At 38.5% G+C, this 21,451-nt stretch overlaps 1 protein-coding gene across 4 annotated transcripts in view; it reads right to left on the bottom strand.

Annotated features, from left to right (window-relative positions):
• wdfy3 (WD repeat and FYVE domain containing 3) overlaps window positions 1–21,451 on the bottom strand; it is a 78,472-nt gene that overhangs the window by 8,582 nt on the left and 48,439 nt on the right. For 3 of the 4 annotated variants that reach the window (XM_082168740.1, XM_082168738.1, XM_082168741.1), the window contains 28 exons: window positions 20,645–20,718; window positions 19,849–20,010; window positions 19,497–19,591; window positions 18,418–18,538; window positions 17,865–18,082; window positions 17,498–17,694; window positions 16,613–16,747; window positions 16,154–16,333; window positions 15,794–16,027; window positions 15,498–15,597; window positions 14,375–14,535; window positions 11,101–11,330; window positions 10,022–10,131; window positions 9,691–9,873; window positions 9,337–9,494; window positions 9,162–9,239; window positions 8,738–8,965; window positions 5,998–6,166; window positions 5,542–5,702; window positions 5,107–5,255; window positions 4,479–4,599; window positions 4,284–4,369; window positions 2,942–3,022; window positions 2,793–2,847; window positions 2,590–2,709; window positions 2,306–2,423; window positions 2,117–2,223; window positions 80–233 (listed from right to left, as the gene is read on the bottom strand). In XM_082168740.1, the coding sequence (XP_082024866.1) occupies window positions 80–233; window positions 2,117–2,223; window positions 2,306–2,423; window positions 2,590–2,709; window positions 2,793–2,847; window positions 2,942–3,022; window positions 4,284–4,369; window positions 4,479–4,599; window positions 5,107–5,255; window positions 5,542–5,702; window positions 5,998–6,166; window positions 8,738–8,965; window positions 9,162–9,239; window positions 9,337–9,494; window positions 9,691–9,873; window positions 10,022–10,131; window positions 11,101–11,330; window positions 14,375–14,535; window positions 15,498–15,597; window positions 15,794–16,027; window positions 16,154–16,333; window positions 16,613–16,747; window positions 17,498–17,694; window positions 17,865–18,082; window positions 18,418–18,538; window positions 19,497–19,591; window positions 19,849–20,010; window positions 20,645–20,718 (3,985 nt within the window). The remainder of the gene's footprint in view (window positions 1–79; window positions 234–2,116; window positions 2,224–2,305; window positions 2,424–2,589; window positions 2,710–2,792; window positions 2,848–2,941; window positions 3,023–4,283; window positions 4,370–4,478; window positions 4,600–5,106; window positions 5,256–5,541; window positions 5,703–5,997; window positions 6,167–8,737; window positions 8,966–9,161; window positions 9,240–9,336; window positions 9,495–9,690; window positions 9,874–10,021; window positions 10,132–11,100; window positions 11,331–14,374; window positions 14,536–15,497; window positions 15,598–15,793; window positions 16,028–16,153; window positions 16,334–16,612; window positions 16,748–17,497; window positions 17,695–17,864; window positions 18,083–18,417; window positions 18,539–19,496; window positions 19,592–19,848; window positions 20,011–20,644; window positions 20,719–21,451) is intronic. The other variant, XM_082168739.1, reaches the window with a different exon arrangement.

The raw sequence follows: 21,451 nt of genomic DNA, 5'->3' as shown, positions 1-21,451 counted from the left end.
ATAACATACTTGTAGAAAAATAAAAGAGAGAGACTGTATTTAGGGTAGAGATGAGGCTAGTTGTCCAGCTTGTCCTCACCCAGGTCGAAGTTGTTGGAGTTGAGCATAAACTCGGGAAGGTAGAAGAACTCCGGTATGAGTTCCTTCACATCAGCCATGTTGTGTTTGGAAGCAGAGAGCCAAGCCTCTCGTATACTGTGAAACATTCGGTCGGCCAGATCAAAATGTCCTCCCTAAAAACACAAATGAAACTAACATGTAGCCAAAAGCTTTAACTTCTAATGTTCAATCTGGATCAACTCTAAAAGCCTGTTTATAGGGAAGTCCACATCACAACTATAACAATAACGACACAGAGGAACGATATCATTGGAATCACTATCAGAAAGATTGTTTCCAGCTGACGAACAATAAAAACATTGACAGCCAATAATAATCCACTTGACTTTAAAGCGATTTAGCAATTAAAGGAGCAGGCGACATAACTTATAATAAACAGAATGTTTTCATCCATTGGTGCAGATGCTAATATAGTTGTCATCAGGGCCGGCGCTCCGCACACGCACATCACGCACTGCGCGTAGGGCACCAAGTGCTTGGGGGGGCACCAAAAAATCTGGGTCGTGAAAAATCATCACAATAGGGTACTAGTATAAATAACAAATAAAATATGTCTAAAGCATGTTAATATTGGGTTTAAGTGGTCGTTCAATGAGGCCTATTATATGTTGATCCGACGAAAATTATGTGTGTATTTAAGTGGTCCAGTGGTAGAATTTTTGCCAAGCGTGTCAGAGGTTCTGAGTTCTAATCCGCACTCATATATTTTTTTTATTTTTTTTATTTATCAAAACCGATTATGTTTTTTAGTGGTTGTATATCAGGCAGGGACACTTTTTGTGCTTTTTGCTTTCTAATTGTACCGGAGCGAATAGAGAGTCTCTCCACAACGGATTGAAACGCGCGTCTGAGTGAAGGCTGTGCGCGAGCCAGAAACAAACATAGTATCCGCGCCACTGATCGCTCGGCAACGAGCACTTTGATCAGTTGATTTAAAAAAACAACACATTTCAGCGCTAGATCGACTCTTATTTAAAAAACGAATGAAATGAATGCTCTGCTGGTTAACTGGAGATGTTTTGTTTGTTTGTATTGGTACATTCGTGCCGCGAGATGTTTCAAAAGTGGTGGGGACATGTCCTACCCGCAAATTACGCCTATGCGTATGCATGTCCAGGGGCGTCGCTATAGTAGTGCAAAAGATCCGGGGCTTTAGCCCTGCATGGCTAAAATCTTTTTCTTTTCTTTTTTTTTACTTTGAAACTGCAATTAGAAGAAAAAAAACCCCCCACAATCTCAGTGTTTGTATATTTTCATATTCACAGAGTTGTCAAATTATGTACAGAATTATTATATTGTGCCTGACCTTTGCACTTTTAACTTTCTGTGTTTACATTGTTCAGTTCCAAATCTGTGTTTTTAGTAATTGTGGTGGTATTTGGTATTTATAATTTTAACCTTTATATTATTTATTTCTTTTCATGTTTGGTGCCATTGTTCATGTAAAATTATTTATTTGCAGCAGTTATTTTGGAAGTAAAGAGAACCTAACTAAGAAATTCTGAATGGTTGTTATTCCCTTGGTGGGGGTGGGGGTGGGGGCGTGGGGCACCACCAAGCATTTGTGCTTAGGGCACCCAAATGGCTAGCGCCGGCCCTGGTTGTCATTATGGTGTGGATGCTAATATGTCTAATAACAACATCCTGTCAGAAACAAAAGAATATCTTTATTAATGCTTATAAACTTTGGATGGGAAAAAACACTGTAAATATTTGTAAGTGCAGCGGATGCTATGTTTATTGTGGAGAGACAGTCTATGCTATGTGGAGGCTTTATTTAGACACATTTATTACAAAATCTATTTCCACCTGCATAACAATGGGTGTAGAAGAATGACAAGACTGTTCCAAGTCCTGTCCCCAATATAGCCTCAAAATAAAAAAGGTTTCTTTAGTAGGTTACATTTTTTTCCCATCTTTGCCGCACAGTTGGTGAAAAAGACTCCCAACAAGAATAACTAAAACACAAAGTAAAGAGAAGAATGCAAGGACGAACCTGAAGCCTGAGGAAGATCTGTGTGAACGGCTCCATTCTGACCAGATATGAGGCCACGATCATTGCAGATGAGTAATGGGTGCCGTAATGATACGCCGGAGTCTCGCCTGTGAAGAAACAAAAACATGTTTAAAAAAGTTTGCATAATCAACACAACTCACAGATCATTAGCAGGGGTCTTTGACTCACCATTAGGATCCTCCCAGTCTTTGAATCTTTTCTTGTACTGGATCAGTCTGTCATCTGTCTGTGCTCCCATTGGTTTGGATAAGTTTCGGAATGTCTTTGGATTGTTGAGGTCCAGTTCCTGTGAAATAATGAAACATCTTTAACTAGCTGAGGAAGATTTAAGCTCAGACTGCAGAAGAAAAAACACAAAACTGGTACTAATGCCCCCAACAGAATGTAAATCTACAGCAAACAGTGTGGCTCCCTTCATTTATTACAAGGAATGATCAAGGACATGTTTATACCTCAGAATCAAAGTCTGCCAGGATCCATGGAAAGACTGGATACTGCATCAGGTCATTGTATGACCTGCCGGCCAATGTGTTGAGATGCATAAGATATTGGAAATTACTAATTTCTCCTCTCTGCAAATAAAGAGTGTCTTTCATGAGCAACACTGCAAAAACAAAACAAACAGACAAAACATTTTAATGTGAAGATACCGCACCTCCCATCTTTGGGTCACTGACTTCTCTCCGACCAGCGTACTAAGAAGACCAGACCTATGAACAACACAAACACACACATATATAAATCTTTATTTGGTAAATAAACTCTAAATACACTTCATAATCTTATAATATGATGGTAACTTACCCTTGTTCCACACTAGTGTTGGGACGTTGCCCAGAGACAGATTCTGAGCTGTCGGCTAGTGAGGGAACAACTGCCAGGAACCTAGAAAACAAGATTTGGATTTAACCGCCTTGAAAGTTTGGAAATATGTTATGCTAATGCATGCGTTCCACTAGCTGATTTTAAATTGTATGCTTTAGAAACTTCAAAGCCACAAAGCTCAATTGCTGAGGTTCTCCTACAATTAAACGACTAATAAAAAAAAGATAATGAAGGCAGAACAGTCAGTTTATAGAATTTCCCACTGAAATACACTACCGTTTAAAAGTTTTTTAAAAAGAGAGTAATACTTTTATTCCTTAAGGATATATTAAATTGAAAAAAATTGACAGACATTTATAAAGACATTTACAATGTTATATTTTACATTTACATTTACATTTATTCATTTAGCTGACGCTTTTATACAAAGCGACTTACAATTGCTATATATGTCAGAGGTCGCACGCCTCTGGAGCAACTAGGGGTTAAGTGTCTTGCTCAGGGACACATTGGTGTCTCACAGTGGATTCGAACCCGGGTCTCTCACACCAAAGGCATGTGTCTTATCCATTGCGCCACCACCACCCTGAGAAATCTTATATAAGATTTCTGTTTCAAATAAACGCTGTTCATAACGCTGTTTCCATAAAAATATTAAGCAGCACAACTGTTTTCAACTTACAATTTTTGAAGGATCATGTGACACTGAAAACTAAAATAATGTTGCTGAAAATTCAGCTTTGCCATTAAATAGATGAATTATATTTTAAAATCTCTTAAAATAGAAAGCAATAAAAAATAAAAAATAAAATAAATAAAAAAGTATATTATTGTATTGTATTTGTGATCAAATAAATGATGCCTCTGTGAGCATGAGAGATGTGTTTAAAAAAAAAAGTCAAATATATTATCAACCCCAAAGTTTGGAAAGGTAGTATGCATTTCTCTCATTTTTTAAAATCAAGTCTCGAAAGGACAAAAAGACAAACACATTTACTGGGTAAAATCACTTCATGAATAGCATCTTAATGTAGTCTATTACAGTTGTTTATGAATGTGCAGTGCACCTGTTCTAATAAAGTCAAACTTCACAATGAATTGCTGCCAAAATGGGGAGCTACAGTGTGTGACACGGAATCTGAGAGAAATGCCTGTGGAAGACATTTAGTTTGTCACCCCTTTCTATTCTTAATAGCCGAGTGTGACAACATCTGACAGGACAAGATAAGATTTAATCTAATATGATCAAAACCTGTGACATCCACATCTAAAATAGAGCTGTCGGCAAGTGGGCCTTAAGAGGCGTGAGTGTTTTCAATACCTCTGATACACTTTGTTCCGGACTCCTTTTTGAAAAGCCAACAAATAATTTCTTCCATCCCCGGAAAACACTTCTACTGCCATGGGCTGTGAGGAAGACAGCATAATGTAACTTCATTATCAGCCTTAACATGAAAGCTGCCCAATGTTATCTGGGTTCAAGCAACGAATTAAGCCAAATGGTTCATCTGCATACCTGAAGCAGATAGCGACGTTTGTGCACCTCTCTGATGTCTTCGTAAGCAAAGATGCTGCAGCTTCGTTTCAGCTGACTCTTGCTCTGCCGGGCCCCTCGGGGGATGATAGGCTCATGCATACTGCAAATGTCACAAAAACAAAGTGCAAACACTAAAGCAGTGGTTCTCAACCAGGGTGCCTCAGCAAAGCTCCAAAGGGCCCACAGAATGACTAATATTAATAAATAATTACATAAAATTAATATAAACATGATAACAGAATTAAATGACAGAAGGAATCGCAGGGTAGTTCATTTGTTTTATTTTGCTTTGTCATCCTATGTGGGAATGTTATGTTGGACAATGGGGGCCAGTCAAAAAGGTTGAGAAAAAAATGCACTAGATTATTAAAGACTATGTCAGAAAATATCTGAGAAGCAAGAAAAGTGTAAAAAATAAAAAAGGCTGTTTTTTTCCAATAGTGTTAAAATATATATATTATGTATAACTGTATATATATAATAGTAATAAACAGAAAATCTGCATTCTGGGCCAGTAGGAAAGAATATTGAATTTGACCAGATTATCAGATACAAGTGAGTTTTTGTAATTAGCTAAGAGCAGAAAGACAGACATAAAAACTCTTACTTTGCCGGGAGTGTCTCAATGTCTCTAATCTCTCTGGTGACAGTCATAGTGAAGCCGTCGATCACATAAAAATGCTCTTTCCCAAATAAGAGCAGTCCTTCACTGGTGTCCAGACCCTGAACCCGAGCACAGCGGTACATGTGTTGGATCTATCAGAACAAACATAGGAAACACATTCTCAGTACCATTCATATCATTCAATCCAAATTACACATGAAGTAAAATAACAACCTGACTAGTTTGAATTACTACTTCCCTTATACCCATGGGGGATAATCTGACAGCTACCGCAATTGTAATGATCAAAATAAAGCTTTATCCAAAGACTCAAATTTTCTAAGCAACAGAGACTGCCAGTAAAAACAAATCGCAGTTGTTTAGCAGTGTGTCTAGGATGCTGTGGAGGAAGAGGTGGAGCCGTGTAGTGCTGCAGACCTTCTCTCCCTCCTCCAGCAGACGGAGCAGCGAGGTGTTGTCGGTTTTCTGTTCCTCGTCCATAGCTCCTGACTCCAGCAACTCCTGCAGCTGGTCTTGACTGTCCTCATCAGCCCCATCTGCTGTGGAGCGGGACCGCTTCAAAGGGGCCTTCACCAAACCTATAACATAACACAGCACACTGAGTCAATTCATACAACACACAGTTTTAATAGATAGACAATCATATCATTCGACAGACCGTTTCTCCCATTCAATTTAAAGAGTCGGTAGTAGTAGTTGTACAGTATGTCAAGTCTTTTGAAAAAGGAGAAGAATTCACTGCATTGAAAATGGTACTTCTTTTCTATATGCTACATCATCGACAAGCAAAATGTATAATCAATAACTGTAAAACTCAATGTATACCAGTGAGCATTTAACTTCTGTAGTAGTTTCACAGTAACATATATTGACCTTTGACCCTTGCGATGGTGTCCTCTCCATGCTCAGGCTCCTGCTGTGTGGTCTCTCCCTCTGTGTTCTGCTCTATGGAGTGCTGGTACATCCCCGGGTTCCCTGATAGCAGCCGCATGTAATACTCCTTACTGTCATAGCTGATCGCTCGGCGGTAGCGCACTGGTTTCTGGGAGGATTGAAATTTAACAAGAACTCTTTAATAGGATTAATTCACTTCTTTTGGAATTTCATCAACCTTGATGGAAAACCTTTATAATGAAAAATACACTCTTGCAAGTCAGTGACAGCCAGCGGAATCCAGTCAGAGGCATGCAAACACACTTTGGGCTCGACGCAGCCAAATGTGCATCATCACTCCTTAAGAATATCCCACACTGACAATTCACATTTATTGTGTAATTCATATAGCGCACTGTTCATATTCATATAGCGCACTGTATATTCACCCACAAAGCATAATTCAAGCATTTAAACATCTTTAGATCAGCAAGTTTTCAAGATTCAAATTCAGTCAAGTATCTGTATGCAAATTTAAAACAATTGATTTTGGGGAGAAAAACAATCTGCATGGACATGCTGTTTATCAACCTCCATCTAAATACAATTCAAGGAACTATAATTAAAGGTGAAGAATGTAACAACTAGCAGCACCAAACAGAACTGCAATTTGTTTGTTTAAGCGGTCCAAATGGGCCACACGCAACAACACTGGCTCAACCAATGGAGAGAGTTTAGGGCGGGGCTACAGTCTCTGTTTGTTGAACAATGGAAGTTGGGTGAAGTATGTGAAACAGTCTTTATTTCTGCAGTTCTGTTTGGTGCCAGTAATTACATAATTCAACATGAATACCAATTATTAGTAAGCTGTAACAGTACTATGCAACATTCTTGTTTGAATATTGTTCAACTTCACAACACATACTATAATATGGATTAAAAAGGATTAGCAAACGAGGGAAGGAGCTGACCTAAATCTATTTTCTTAGAGGTTTCTCTGTATATGAAATATATTCAACAGGAATGAAAGCAGAGAAAACATCTCCAACCATCATTTTAAAAGCTCTGCAGAGGCGTAAATCCACATACACCTCCCTGTCATGAGCCAGGCACATGTAGAAGGTCTGAGGGGACCTATTTTACAAGTTAAGCATTCAGCAGCATTCAATGCAGTTGCTTGAGAGCATACAGCAAGACTGTAGTTTAGGCACACTTCAGTTTCTACCTGGACTGTTAAGTTAACCACAGCGGCCAGTAATGGCACCTGAGAGTGATTCTAAAAAGGGAAAAATGGGTTAAGGCAAGAGGAGCATATGAAAGCATTTAAGTGTCCTTATGTGCATTCATTACCATTATATGGCTAATGCTGCTAATTCAAGTTTGAGAGTTCACAAAAGATCCATTCAGAGCATATTATCAGCCATTAGGGCTATACACACGCTGACTTTCACTGAAACAAGTCTATTGAATGTGCCTATAGTTCCAGTTAATGGGGTAAAATAAGATTAAACCTAATTGCATAAGATTATTTTCTATTTCGGGCAGTCATAATTAGCTTCTTTTTAAGCAAATCTTGAAATCTTTGAAGATTACTATGTCTATTTAACTTTACTTATATTCAGCACAAATCTGACTAAAAAATAAATAAGAAAAAATTGAATTAAATAATATTATTACATTAACTGATGGATGTGATTTTTAATGGACATATGGATGTAATTTACAACCTGCATTTTAACCAAATGTAATAATACATGTAGCATATCGTCACTGTCGGGTGGACAGTATTTCATCATTTTCAAATTGTTTCATAAATCATTACTATTGGTTACCCTTTACGTCTGTCTGTGGGTTTTGCAGATATTTAACCAATGAAAAGTATTAAAAAGAGCTTGTGACTAAACCTTGTAACTCCATTGGATTCTCAAACTGTAGGTCAAACCTCATAACTCCACCCCGCCTCTATCATAAATGAAGTGCAGAAAGCAGTTTGGACCGTCTCTGCTTGTGCTAGAGTAAATAAAGAACTGGTTCTTTGAATAAGTACAGTGGGGTTTCTTTTACTCAAGAAACACTATACATATACACTATATTTATACATATACATATACATATAGTGTATAAGTATATATATCTAGTATAGAAGGTTAATGTTTTATGTATTTGAGGAGCGGAGAAGAGTGTCTTAGTCAAGCATTTGTCGTCAAGTCATTGCCAATACTGCCTTAAATAGCCTGTGTGTAGCTCTTCTTTTATAACATAAGATTTTGTCCAAATGACAAAAAAAACTGGGTCCCCACATAGCCACTGTAAACTTTATAATCTGTAATTTGATGAAAGCGTAAAGCAACGCACTTGCTACCTCAGATGCGGCCATTCTAATGATGGACAAAACACGTATGTCCTAAATTTTCTCTGGTCAAAAACCCTGTAACACCATTTGAGCTTAGTTTTGGTAAAATGTTAATAATTTTTAAATATATAATAATAATAATAATAATAATATTATTATTATAATGACTTATGCAAGTGTCTAACCATAAATCCACAATATCAACTTTGATAAAACACAGTGATTAATTATAAAAAAAATCCTGAAAAGTATCGTTTTTAAAGATACAAGGTTTACGCCCGACAGCGACGATAATAGTATTGTCCCAAAATTGTCCCAAAAAACACAACAGGTACCTCATTAATTAAAAACTACAACAAAAAAGGGGTAAGAAGGGCATAAACTAACCTGAGTACTTGCGTTGGGCTCAGGATCGGGCACGTAGGGATAATGAATGTAGAACATGTCATTCCGAACCATTTTCTTCCTCATTCTACAGGGTCCCTCGGTCATGTCCAGCTGAAACTTATCCAGATGGGAGCCAATAGGAGGCCCCCAGAGACCCCTTTCCCGAAGCAGCTCATATTCAATCCCTGCCCACTCATCCATCACATACTTCAGGGCATTCTGCTGCCTCTGTGAAGAAACAAATGCATATTTGGAACAAACATCTTTTTTTAAATCTTTTTTTTTTATTAGTCATTCCACTACAATCAGGCTTGGGAAAACATTTATTTGATGACTACCCCATTTAAAACATTTAACCAATTATTATTGTTCTAAAAATAATCTATGCAACCTTTCTATATGTGTTTGAAATTGTGCAGGTTACCTCTTGATGCTCCTTGTACTGCATTGCTACCAAGTCCCGAACGACAGCAATGTGCGTGAACATCCACTGGAAGGTTTCCTGTGGACAGTCAAAACTATATGTGAGTACAAACTGCCGGAGCAAGTCCGAAAGATCAGCTCATTTCCACATTTGTGAAAGTTGTTTTGTCAGTTACCTGAGCAGAAAGGTTGTTCTTGTTCATTCCACTTTCCTTCTTGCTGCGACGGGAGCCGGTCAGCTTGGACAGACCAAAGCCACTGCTGACTCGAGACAGTTTGGACTGATTCGCTGGGGCAACAGTCTCACCCCTGCTGATGCATTTCTTCTCATGGACTAGAAGGAAAACAGCAGTTGTTCAACACAGTAAGAGAAACACACAACAGATCGAGAAGAAAAAAAAAGCAGAGTGACAAAGATAGACACAGGAAAGAGTGTGAAAGCAACATACTGCTAAAATTGAGAGAATCTGCCATTGTGATGGAATTATAAAGTGAACATTTGAGCGTGTTTGACAGGACGTTTTCCTCACCCAGATGGCTCTGCCAGCTTTTAGCAGCAGGTTCCTCTAGAGCAGGTCGGGCGGTGGCGATGTCCACATGTCCTCTGTCATTGACAGGTAGAGACACTTTAAAAATGTCCTCCAGCATTTGTCGCTTACTGTGCATGAGCTCCGTCCACACACGATTCACTGCTTTGAGCAGCAACTGACGACCTAACACACACAAAACAAGAAGGACAGAATAAGCTAGATATTAATAATGGCTTTTATGAGGGTTTGTAAAAGTGTTTTAAGATATTAAACTCTATGCTTTAATCCAGCACAGATTTTTTCCCCCCAGAAATGTCAGAAAAAGAACAACCTTCGCTAACATCCTGGCTCTGGACGCTGTCCGACTCGTTCTCAGAAGGAACTGCAACATGCCAGGTGGTCATTCGGGCCTCCGCCTCCAGACCAAAGCCCTCCACACTACTGTAAAAGAACATGACAGAGAAGTGACCAGTGGCTAGGTGATACAGCATACGATTGTCATACATTTAAAGAAACCAGGGTCTTTTGGCCAATGATTTATCAGTGCTACATCATGTGACGCATTCATCCTGTCAGTCAATAATATGAGTTTGAATGCCAAATCACAAACAGTAAGAATAATGAACTATCATTTCAGCACATCAGACACTGGAAATCAAATCAGTTGAAGTTATTGATCTTCCTGCGTCAGCAGAGCTCAGAGGCTCAGAGTATCAGCACTGCACACTAATGTAATTCTGCTCATTGTCTCTGAGCTGCTCTCATTTCTCAGTCTCTCTGAAGCCAAACTTCTGAGTCAGCCTAGATGCAGAGCCATGACAACGTGAACCTCCCCCTCAAATCTCTCACAGTGAGTCACAACAGAAAAGCAGAGAGCTGCACAATCACAAACAATCCTGAGACTGAGAAGAGCAATTATTCATTTTCACAGCTCCTACAGGATGTCTACCCATCTTAATGTATTTTATTATTATTTGTAATTATTTATAAAAAAAATTATTCATTTTTAAATTAAATTATTTACTTATTTTTCATATCTTATATCCAATGTCCATCAATCAAAATGTATTTATTTTTACTGCTCCTATATAGTTTATAGATCTATCTAAATGTATGTGTTTGCTTCACAGCTTGCATACAAACACAAACACTGTATATTAATCTAGTACTATTTGTTTTTATTATTACATTTATTTTTGTCAGCACACATCTAACCATTTATCTGTTCATGTAAATTCATTTTGAATGAAACTTACAAAAGTCTGGATTTGAACCAGAGACTCCTTGCATGTCAAACAGAAACCATAGCACGAGAGACTAGTATTGTCCATCCATACGCTCTAAATTCATAAACCCTTGATTTCACATAAAAGTGCCTAAAAACATCTTACGACCCCGTGTCTCTCTCACCTCCCCGTGTGCAGGTTGATCAAGCAGTGGGCCAGACAGGCCACAAACTCCTGGTCATGGTTGCCGGGTCCCAACACAAGGTTTCGGTTTACCGTCAGCACACGAAGTGAATCCAGCAGGGTGACCTGTTGCGGGACAGTCTTGTGTGGTCGTGAGAGCTGGTAAAGTATTGTTCGGTTCAGACAATGGTAGATTGAGTCCAGAGACAAACCCTGTGATCGGCGTTTAGACTGTTGAGGGGGAAAAAAAGAAGAAAGGAGAAAAGGAGATCTGTTGAGAAACCACCACTAATGTAAATGCAACAAAAGTCTTGGAAATAAGAAGTGTAAAAGAGAGAGAGAAGAGAGAGAGACAGCATTGTCAAAATAACAGAAAGTTGTAATGTTTATAGAGGACAAAGACAAAGATACCGCTTTCCTCAGCAGACATTCAAACTGATTAAGATTGACCAGAAGAATATCAGCTACAGTAGATGCAGATAATACACTCGTTTATAGTCAATCTCTCGTCTAATATTCTGCTCTACATAATACAATAAGCTTCAATGAAGCAAACTGACATTTTATAATTAGTAACGGAGGCTCGGGCTCAACTGTTAAACTGTCAACTTTAGATTTGAATCTGTAGCAGAAGGAAGTAGTTCCACACAAAATAGTTTTTAAAGACACTGTTGTTGTTTCTTATTTTTTAAACACGTGGCATCAAAATGTTGTGTAAAAGCAATATCACACTCGTAGCCGTGCAATATGGCTCTATATCAGCACGGCTGTGATTACCAACGGCCGATTGTGGGTCCTTTAGAAATTTCTTAAATGATTAAGGTAAGGATTTTTGAGTCACTGCTACATAAAAGTATTCATTTATTTCAAGAAAATATTCTTATTGACCCCAAACTTTTGATAGTATATATTTGAGACACGTCCATTAAAGTACTAATTTGTATGGAATGTATTTGTATATATTATAATATACTGTATATAGCGTGTCTCTTCAGAAAATTTGGATTAAACAGCTAAATAGGAGCACAGAGGATGCAGTTTCCATGGCACTGCACTCTGTGCTCACACATCTGGACAATAAGAACACTTATGCACGCATGCTGTTTGTTGACTTCAGCTCAGCATTCAACACTGTCATCCCAACTAAGTTAATAGCCAAACTTGGAGACCTGGGCATCAACACCTCCATGTGCAACTGGATTTTGGACTTTTTGACCAACAGACCCCAGAATGTTCGATCAGGCTCCAACTGCTCCACGTCCATCACACTCAACACTGGTGTACCACAGGGCTGTGTGCTAAGCCCGTTTCTCTACTCCCTCTTCACCTCCGACTGCAAGCCTGTGTACGGATCTAATTCCATCGTCAAGTTTGCGGACGACACTACGGTGATTGGTCTCATCAGCAACAACGATGAGACTGCCTATAGGGAGGAGATCAAGCACCTGGCCACATGGTGCACTGAAAATAACCAGCTCCTCAACACCACCAAAACGAAGGAGCTCATCGTGGACTTCAGGAAAGTGTCAAGAGACACACACGACACCATCCACATCAATGGAATGGCTGTTGAGCGTGTCTCCAGTTTCAAGTTCCTGGGGACCCACATCTCGGCGGACATGACCTGGACAACCAACACCTCCAGCCTGGTCAAGAAGGCTCACCAGCGCCTTTTCTTCCTGAGGACACTGAGGAAGAATCAGCTTTCCTCCACTATCCTGGTGAACTTCTATCGCTGTGCAATAGAAAGCATCCTGACCAACTGTGCTACAGTGTGGTATGGGAGCTGTTCTGTTGCAGAGCGCAAGGCACTGTAGCGGGTGGTGAAAACCGCCCAGCGCATCACTGGGACTCCACTACCTGCCATCGAGCACATCCAGAGGAAACGCTGTCTGCATCGAGCTCGCAGCATCCTTAATGACTCCTCTCACCCAGCCCACAGACTGTTTTCTCTCCTGCCCTCCGGCAGGCGTTTCAGGTGCCTCCGGACCAGGACCAGCAGACTAAAGAACAGTTTTTTCCCCAGAGCTGTCTCTTTATTAAACTCTAACCCTCATTGATCCCACTCCCCTCATATACTGATTGACTCTCCTCTCCCTCCTCACACCTGCCTCCATTTTGTTATTTGTTATTTGCAATACTATAATGTTCATTTGCACTGCTGACTGTTATTATAGTAACAACTGTTTACATATGCATCTTGCACTACTACCTTGACTGGAATATGCTCAATTTGCACTGCCGACTGTTTATTTACAGTACCGACTGTTTACATATACATTTGCAATACCGTACTTTAACTGTAATATGCAATTACTTTCCACTGCACTTTCACTCGGATAGCTTCTGTCCAAACTTTATTTGCACTACTTTAAATCCATTGTTATACTGCTCATTTTAGCCTAACTTATACATATATCTATTTGCAAAATTCTGTTTATAGTAATAGCCATCTGTATATTATGCTCACATTCTGTTTATAGTAACAGCCATCTGTATATATATTCATAGTACATATCTATCTGTAAAATTCTGTTTATAGTAACAGCCATCTGTATATTATATTCAGTACATATCTATCTGTAAAAATTCTGTTTATAGTAATAGCCATCTGTATATCATATTCAGTACATATCTAGCTGTAAATTCGGTTCACAGTAATAGTTATCTGTATATTATATTCATAGGACAAATCTATCTATACATTTTGGTTTATAATAGTATTCAACTCTATATTTATTCAGTACATATCCATGTTCTGCACTTATGGAACCACTGTATATCCTGCACTTGCTGCTATTGCACTTCTGGTTAGACCTAAACTGCTTTTCGTTGCCTTGTACCTGTACTTGTGTAATGACAATAAAGTTGAATCTAATCTAATCTAAATTCATATGATTAGTTTAACGATCTCTTTATGATCTTTTTGAAGCGTCAAAGTGGTAGTTGCATAACTGTCAACTGAGGGATAGAACTGGCACAGATTTTATTAAAAATAACTTAATTTGCGTTCTGAAGATGAATGAAAGTCCTACGGGTTTGGAACGACACAAGGGTGAATAAATGATGACAGAATTTACATTTTTGGGTGAACTATCCTTAGCCAAAAATGTTACAGCAAGACTGTGCCTCTGTATCACCTAATTTAGATTTTCCTTTAATAATTCCTTAGAGACATTTTGACAATGGGAACAAGTGTGTTTATTATGCTGTAGGTGGTGTGAAAGCATAATTGGAGGTTAAGCCCTAGTATGAGGTCACAGGACTGCACTCACCTGGGTGACCAGCTGAACTATGAATTCCACCACTAGCTTGGACTCTTTATTGAACATGCCTTGCCACAGCTTATCCACCACACGCTGGGTGAAGTAGAAGACATTGTTGACCAGAATCTGGTAACTTCCTCCTGTCGTTATGGGTAATGATGCCTCCTCACCTGTTGGAGGAAAGACCCACAAACATGAAAGATTTGCAATGAAGAAATGGTTAATATCATTTTCACTTAAGGAACATTAAAACAAGGGGAAATGTGGTGGATGTCAGGGGTCACAGAAGTCACCATCAGCTTCAGGGGCACACTGGCAGCTAAACGAATGAAATGAAATATCTATTTTCACTTACATTCCAAATCCTGAATGTTTTTCTAACATGAAACAAACTAGACTTTTTTCTTTTTGGGGAACTGAGGCTGTCGGCCAAAAATGAGACAAAGAACTAATAAAATACCATGAATGTAGTTTGTTTGACTCTTGAGCTATATTACAATCCTTCTGAAGCCATATGAGAAACATTAGAAACAGACAAAATTTAGATCATCACTCTCTGAATATCATACCATCTGTCATAGCTATAAAATCTGTGCTAGGTACATTCAAATATGGCAGTGGTTCTCAACCAGCAGGCACAAGATGACTTAAGTACTTAAATTAATAAATTATTGTTAATATACTAAATAATATAACTCTAAATTTCAATGCTAAAAAGTCAGATACAATTCTTCTGGAATCTTCTAGATTCTAGAAACTTCTGGAATCACAAAATGAATCATGGTTAATTAATTTAATATAACACTCTGTTATTAAAAAAAGTTTGAAAAAAAGCTTTGCCATTATAACACCAGAAATACTGAAAACATCTTCACCTACATGGTGTTTTTTTTGTATATTGTGTTGGACAATGTTAGGGACTTCTAGTCAAAAAGGCTGAGGACTCCTGAAATATGGTCAATCGAGACCTGTGTTTTGCATATATTGTGACTGATCTTCACTGGCATCAAAAACCACAGAGGTTGGAACAAAATGAGATTGAGTATTAATTACAGTATTTTCATTTTTGGCTGAAGCATTGTACCAAAGCATTTCCCTGAGCTAAACCTGATGATTGGGGGGGGCAACTAACCCAACAGAACATCTGCTGCAAGAAGCTGCTCCATCACACTATCCAGGATGTAGGACTGAAACTCCTTCTGCTGGGTTCTGGTGGAGCGCTCTGGTGAGGCCTGAGGACAGAGAGCAAAGTTAGCGTTTCTGCCCAACAGATGGACACTCCCACATTAGCTTCAAATAAGCAGCATGCAAGTGCCACAACACGATACAAAATAAAGCCAAAAATGACAAGCACTGAAATTCTGTAGCTTAACTGGCAACAAATAAAATGTTTACTTGTGATCGAGCAGATATCTGAAATGATCTTACTTCTAGCAGAAGATCAATGATGGGGGTTTGTTTGCTGGCAGGTGTCATGCACAGGTTGTCCATGATGAGGACCCTCATGAAGTCAAAGACGTACTTCTTGGCTGGGTGGTTGGTCAGGTAGGTTTTATTGCCTACATTACAGTATTCTGACTGGCTGCGGTTCATGCCTGTATCTGTCACAAAGGCTTTGAACTCTTCAGTTGGGGAGCTGGCTTCATCATCCAAATCAGTCACCTGAGGGAAAGTGCACTTTTCAGCTACACAATAACCTTCAATTGTGCCTTGAACATCAAAAGGACAAATTCTCAAAGGCCTTAAGGTCCCAAAAGCCAGTTACAATGACAAAGCACAAGAGCATACCATCTCAGAGTAGGGCCGTATATTGAAGGGAAAAACTGTTGCAGCAAGTGTACACAGGAAGTCTGGGCTGTGCCACATGGGTGCCAGGTCTGGGATGTTGTGATAGAGGTAACGGAAAAACTGCATGAGAGTGATGGGATATTCTCTAAGCCAGGAACCCTCCTCCTCTGACTGCCAAGGCTGTGGGTTAGATAAAGAGAAATATCCAAAACTATGTCAGCTTACGCTATGAGCTTATTTTAAGGGCATGGTCATGGGAATCAATTATTTTAACATAAACTATTTTACCATTTCCTAAATTTTTTACTTTGAGCATCAGTTTGTTATTAATTTCCCAATTCATCCAGAATTCTTCATCAGTTGTAGTATAAAACCTTTGATAAGCTACCAACTGAAAACCACAACAATCATCACAATAACAACAGTTTCTCCTCTGACACATATTTCTTGGAGACTCACCAGATTGAGCATGCTGCGCAGCATGGCCAGGAGCAGGAACGCTGTTTCAGTGCACATGTTGTGAATGGAGCCCACCACTGAAGCGCTGGAGGCCGGGACGCCAAATATAAATGACCAGATAGAGTCCAGGTCAAACTGTGTGAGAAGATGGGATTATTCAATAATTCTTTTTAAATATATATTATATAAATGATTCAATTGCATTAAATTATTATTAAATATAATTTAATTATTATTATTAATTTCAAAAGTAAAAGCATGAACAGTGGTGACATTACAATGCTCTATCTCAGAGAAAACAAGTGCAGATGGTTAACATTTATATTAAGCATGCATGATTAAATGGATGATAAAGTGAAAATTTCAATTTTGAACACTAGTATATTATATATAGTATAGTAAAGTAAATAGTAAACTATATATAGTAAAGATCTGAGGTTAAATTTGTAAATAAACAGTTTTAGGAATTTGATGTGAAATTATTTCAGATTCTGCAACATTTCTGGGTCATTAATGATCAGAGAAAATTGGTGACATGATCGTGTAAAAAAGATCTAAAAAAAAGGAAAATACTGTTAATTTTTCAGTTCAATGTTTTAACACAAATTGCAAATAATACACTCAAATGTAGATAATACAAATAATTTAAAAAATTTATGAAGTGATGTATGAAGTGAAATTCTAAATTTGAAAAATAGAAGCATTTTAGTAGTGGTTTCAGACGTGTGAAATATGGATTGTGATCCAGACTCACACTCACACATATATAAATGTTTATTTGGTAAATAGACTCTAAATACACTTCATAATCTTATAATATGATGGTAATATATGTATGAAGACATTAAGTTTGATTAGTAGGGAAAAAAAGGTTTGCATACTGACATGTACCTGCAGGCTGTCAGGCAGCTCTGTGATTGGCTGCTGGAGGAAGAGGGCCATGAGCATGAAGTAAATCTCCGGAACGTTGGTGTGTTTGGGCAGTAGAGTTTGCAACACGGGGAATCCTGGGAAATGGCAGGCATCTCGGTTGATTTCACGAAGAGTCGACCTGCCCCCTGCATTGCGGCCCACATTAAAACCTGAAAAGGAGATAAGAGTAAAAAAAAAGGCCCACAAATTATGTTATAAATACTTTTAGTTATTGTTCTTATTATTATTGTTATCAAATATCATTACTGTATAATTATAGTTGTTTTTTAACATCTATATAATCATTAAATATGATCAAATAGGCTAGGTCTCTTCTCACCCAGAACAGTGCCGATCTTATTAGTGAGCACAGAGTCGGTGTGGTCCAGCCACCCTCCTCCAGACAGGCCCTCTTTAAACCGGCTCAGGATGGATTGGTTACTCAGCAACACCACCAAGATCAAGAGAGCTGCCGTCACTGTGCTAGAGTGAATGTGTTCTTCCATAAACATCAGCAACCAATCAAAACCCAAGGTGCGCACAAGCTCATCACATGCTCTGTGGGAGGGAGCAGAAAGAATTTCGGGGTAGGGTGATTAATATGAAGGCGAAACTTACAAATGTATGTTATAATGTTTTAAGTCAACAGGCTTCAATGGTGTTTTCTGCTATTTTTTCATACACTAAGAGCACTGTTAAGCAATAAAAGCACATGGGCCACGCTAAATAATTTTGGACACATATCCGAAGTGTCCAGTTCCATCTGTGTCCAGTCCAAGATATCATCCCTAATCCAGCAGGCTCAGGTAACAATGTTACAGATGCTGTAAAATGCAGTGCAGCTCTCTGAGGTCTAATAATCCCCCCATGATTTAATAAGGAGCATCACTCACTGTGCATTAACAGTGTTCTTCTCTTTGCAGCTGAAGAGCTGTTTGAGCAGGATATCCAGCAGTCTGTTCCGCAGAAGAATCAGGTTGGACGATAGGAGGCCTCCAAACTCATCATCAGCCCCTGGACAAACACCCAAGAAGAAGATTAAAGGTGTGGTCACATTTAATGCTGCTTGGTGACATTTTGTGGGTGAAATCCAGTCATTTCAATTGATATCTGCATGATTGGGAATTTTTGTTTAAAGGACAAGTTCGGTATTTTACACTTAAAGCCCTGTTTACAGATCGTATCTGATGAAATAGAACGGTTAAGATTAAAATTTGGACACATGCTCCTGTCCCGAGAATTTTAGGTTTATTTCGCTTTTGTGGACCTATTTTGCCAAACACGTCACACCCGTGATTCTTCCGTTGAGATCTTGAATAATAGACACTCCAGCCCAGTTGGTGGCGATAATGCACCTTTGCCAATTGCAAGCAAACCACGGGCATTTCATTGAATACTCAGAAGAAGCAGAAGAAGAAGCGGCGGAGTAATATCGTAAAGGTGCTGCGGTCTCACAGCGCGTCCTATACAAGTCAATGGAGTTGGACAAAAACTACGATAAAACCTGTTGGAACGCATCTTTTTCAGCGATTTTTGAGTGAACATATCAGTGAACACCCCCTGACCACTCGGTGAGTTTCACGTCTTTGTAAACGAAAGTTTAATGTGTTTTTAGGACGGAATCTTCCAGTGCATATAGACAACCATTGTGGGGGTGGTGGGGGGAAGCGAAATAAACCTAAAATTCTCGGGACAGGAGCATGTGTCCAAATTTTACTCTTAACCGTTCTGTTTCATCAGATACGATCTGTAAACAGGGCTTTAAGCGTAAAATACCGAACTTGTCCTTTAAGGGTGAAACTTCCCCATGCAGATTTTCCATTTTCAAGTTTTTTTTTCACACAAATTTGATGTTGACCAAAATAAAGCTGCTGCTAGGATTGAAAGGGTCTGATTTGTTAAGAGAGTAATGTTAAGATGAAATGTTTCTTAGATACTAAGCTTATTTGAAACTTAAAAAAAGATGACCAACCTCTATCGATCTTCTCCTCATTGGTGTTCTCCATAATGACAAACTTCTCACAGACTGCAAATGTTGGTAATGTTGAAGAGATGAACTGCCCAAACCTTAGCCATAAACAAATGAACAAATATTTGTATTTATTTAAAGATAATTATATTTTAAGTGTATTTATTATTGTAATATCTATCCAAATAATTCTTAGACGACAGAAATGATTCCTTAAGTCACCCCTGCTTCTAAACACAGTATATTCTGTGGCAACTGAAACGGTCCAAAATCAAATGGATCTGATTGTCGATTCTGATTCAGATTCAGTCTTCTCTTTTCATACATTTAAAAATGTCTACATATCTGTGTCTACCTGAGCAGGTCATATGAGTTGGGGAAGCCCTGCAGCAGGAGACTGAGGACATTGCCGATGGCAGCGATGGTGGGCTGAGACAGAGACTGATCCCTCAGAGTCAGCAGCAGTTTGGGGATCAGCTGGAACTCCCGCAATAGTTTGCCATTCTTAGCAGCTTCACTGAGAACAGAAACAATTAAACACTGTGTTAGCGATAATAGTTTAATTAATGTTTATGAATTTAGCAACATCACTCCCTCTAAGGCACGAATAAAATCAGATTTCCTCTCATGCTCTCTCTCTCCCCTTGTCTATGATGTACATATGGCAGAAGACCTCAAAAATCCATTTGATACATTTCATATACCATGTGATTCATTCACTACCATTCAAAAGTTCAGGTCAGTAACATTTTTTTCTATATTTTGAAAGAAATTAGTACTTGTATTCAGTAAGGATTCATTAAATTGATCAAAAGTAACATTAAGACATTCATAATGTGAAAAACAATTAAATGATTCTTGAGCATCAAATCAGATCATATTTTAAATGATTTCTGAAGAATCATGTGACACTGAAGTAATGGATGCTGAAAATTCAGCTTTGCCATCACAGGAACAAATTAAATTATAATAAATGTAAATATATAGTAAGATAGAAATGCTTCTGGGTCTCCATCATAATGTTAATGCTTAATGTGCACTATCAACCTTCGATAGGGCTTAATAAAAGTTACATTGCATTGCAGAAAGGTTTTAATAAATTGCCCTGAATCAAAGATTCAGTAAGGAATGTTGAAGCACAGATGGATTACCTGGATTCAGTCAGAAGTTCAATGAAGTGCTCGAAGAGAGAGAGGTGCAGTTCATAGGGAGCATGAAGCCAAACCTGAAAGAACACCAAATTATTTAGAAAAAAGGTGGATATCATGAAAAACAAACAATTTTCTTGAACTTTTGAAACAAAACAGTTTCAGAACTGAAGACCACTTACTAAGCCTATTTACAACTGGTCACTTCATGTGTTTTTAATGATCGGATATTTATCCGATTTGTTAAAACGATTCCATTTACACTTGGCCACATAAATGTGTCTCAGCAAAACGAACATAAAACCGATCTTCAATTCCCATGCTATATGCAAATTTAACAGAGTTCATGTAAACGAAAGCGACAGGTATGAGCTGAATTTTATTTATCATCACTTAATTGCAAGATCAAAGACTGCAAAAGGAGAGAAAGCGGCATCAGCACTGGTAAGTTTATTCACACCTCTTTTAATAAAATCAATTGTGTTTTGAGCTTCAGGATGAATCTGCGAACTTTCAGGTTTATTTGCGACAGGTTTTGATTTTGCGGAGGGCCATATCTGTGGCGATGCGCGTTGCAGTAGCGCTGTCATATCTGGCTACCGGGAGCCGATATAACACGCTCTCTCTCACGTTTATTTTTTTGCCATTTTGAGAGGTGTAAAATTTACATATGTGGCTTTAACAACCAGATGCATTTGTCCAGTTTCATTTGGAATGCCTCTCAAACCACCTCCTGAAGTGATTTGAGCGATCGGATTTAACTCTGTCTCAAAAGAGTTTTGGAGGGCATTTACACCTGGTCTTTTCACA

This window comes from Leuciscus leuciscus (genome assembly GCF_965113295.1).
Source record: "Leuciscus leuciscus genome assembly, chromosome: 5".
Lineage (NCBI taxonomy): Eukaryota > Metazoa > Chordata > Actinopteri > Cypriniformes > Leuciscidae > Leuciscus > Leuciscus leuciscus.
Note: the sequence above shows the minus strand (reverse complement) of the source record. Positions and strands in the feature narration are given on the sequence as shown.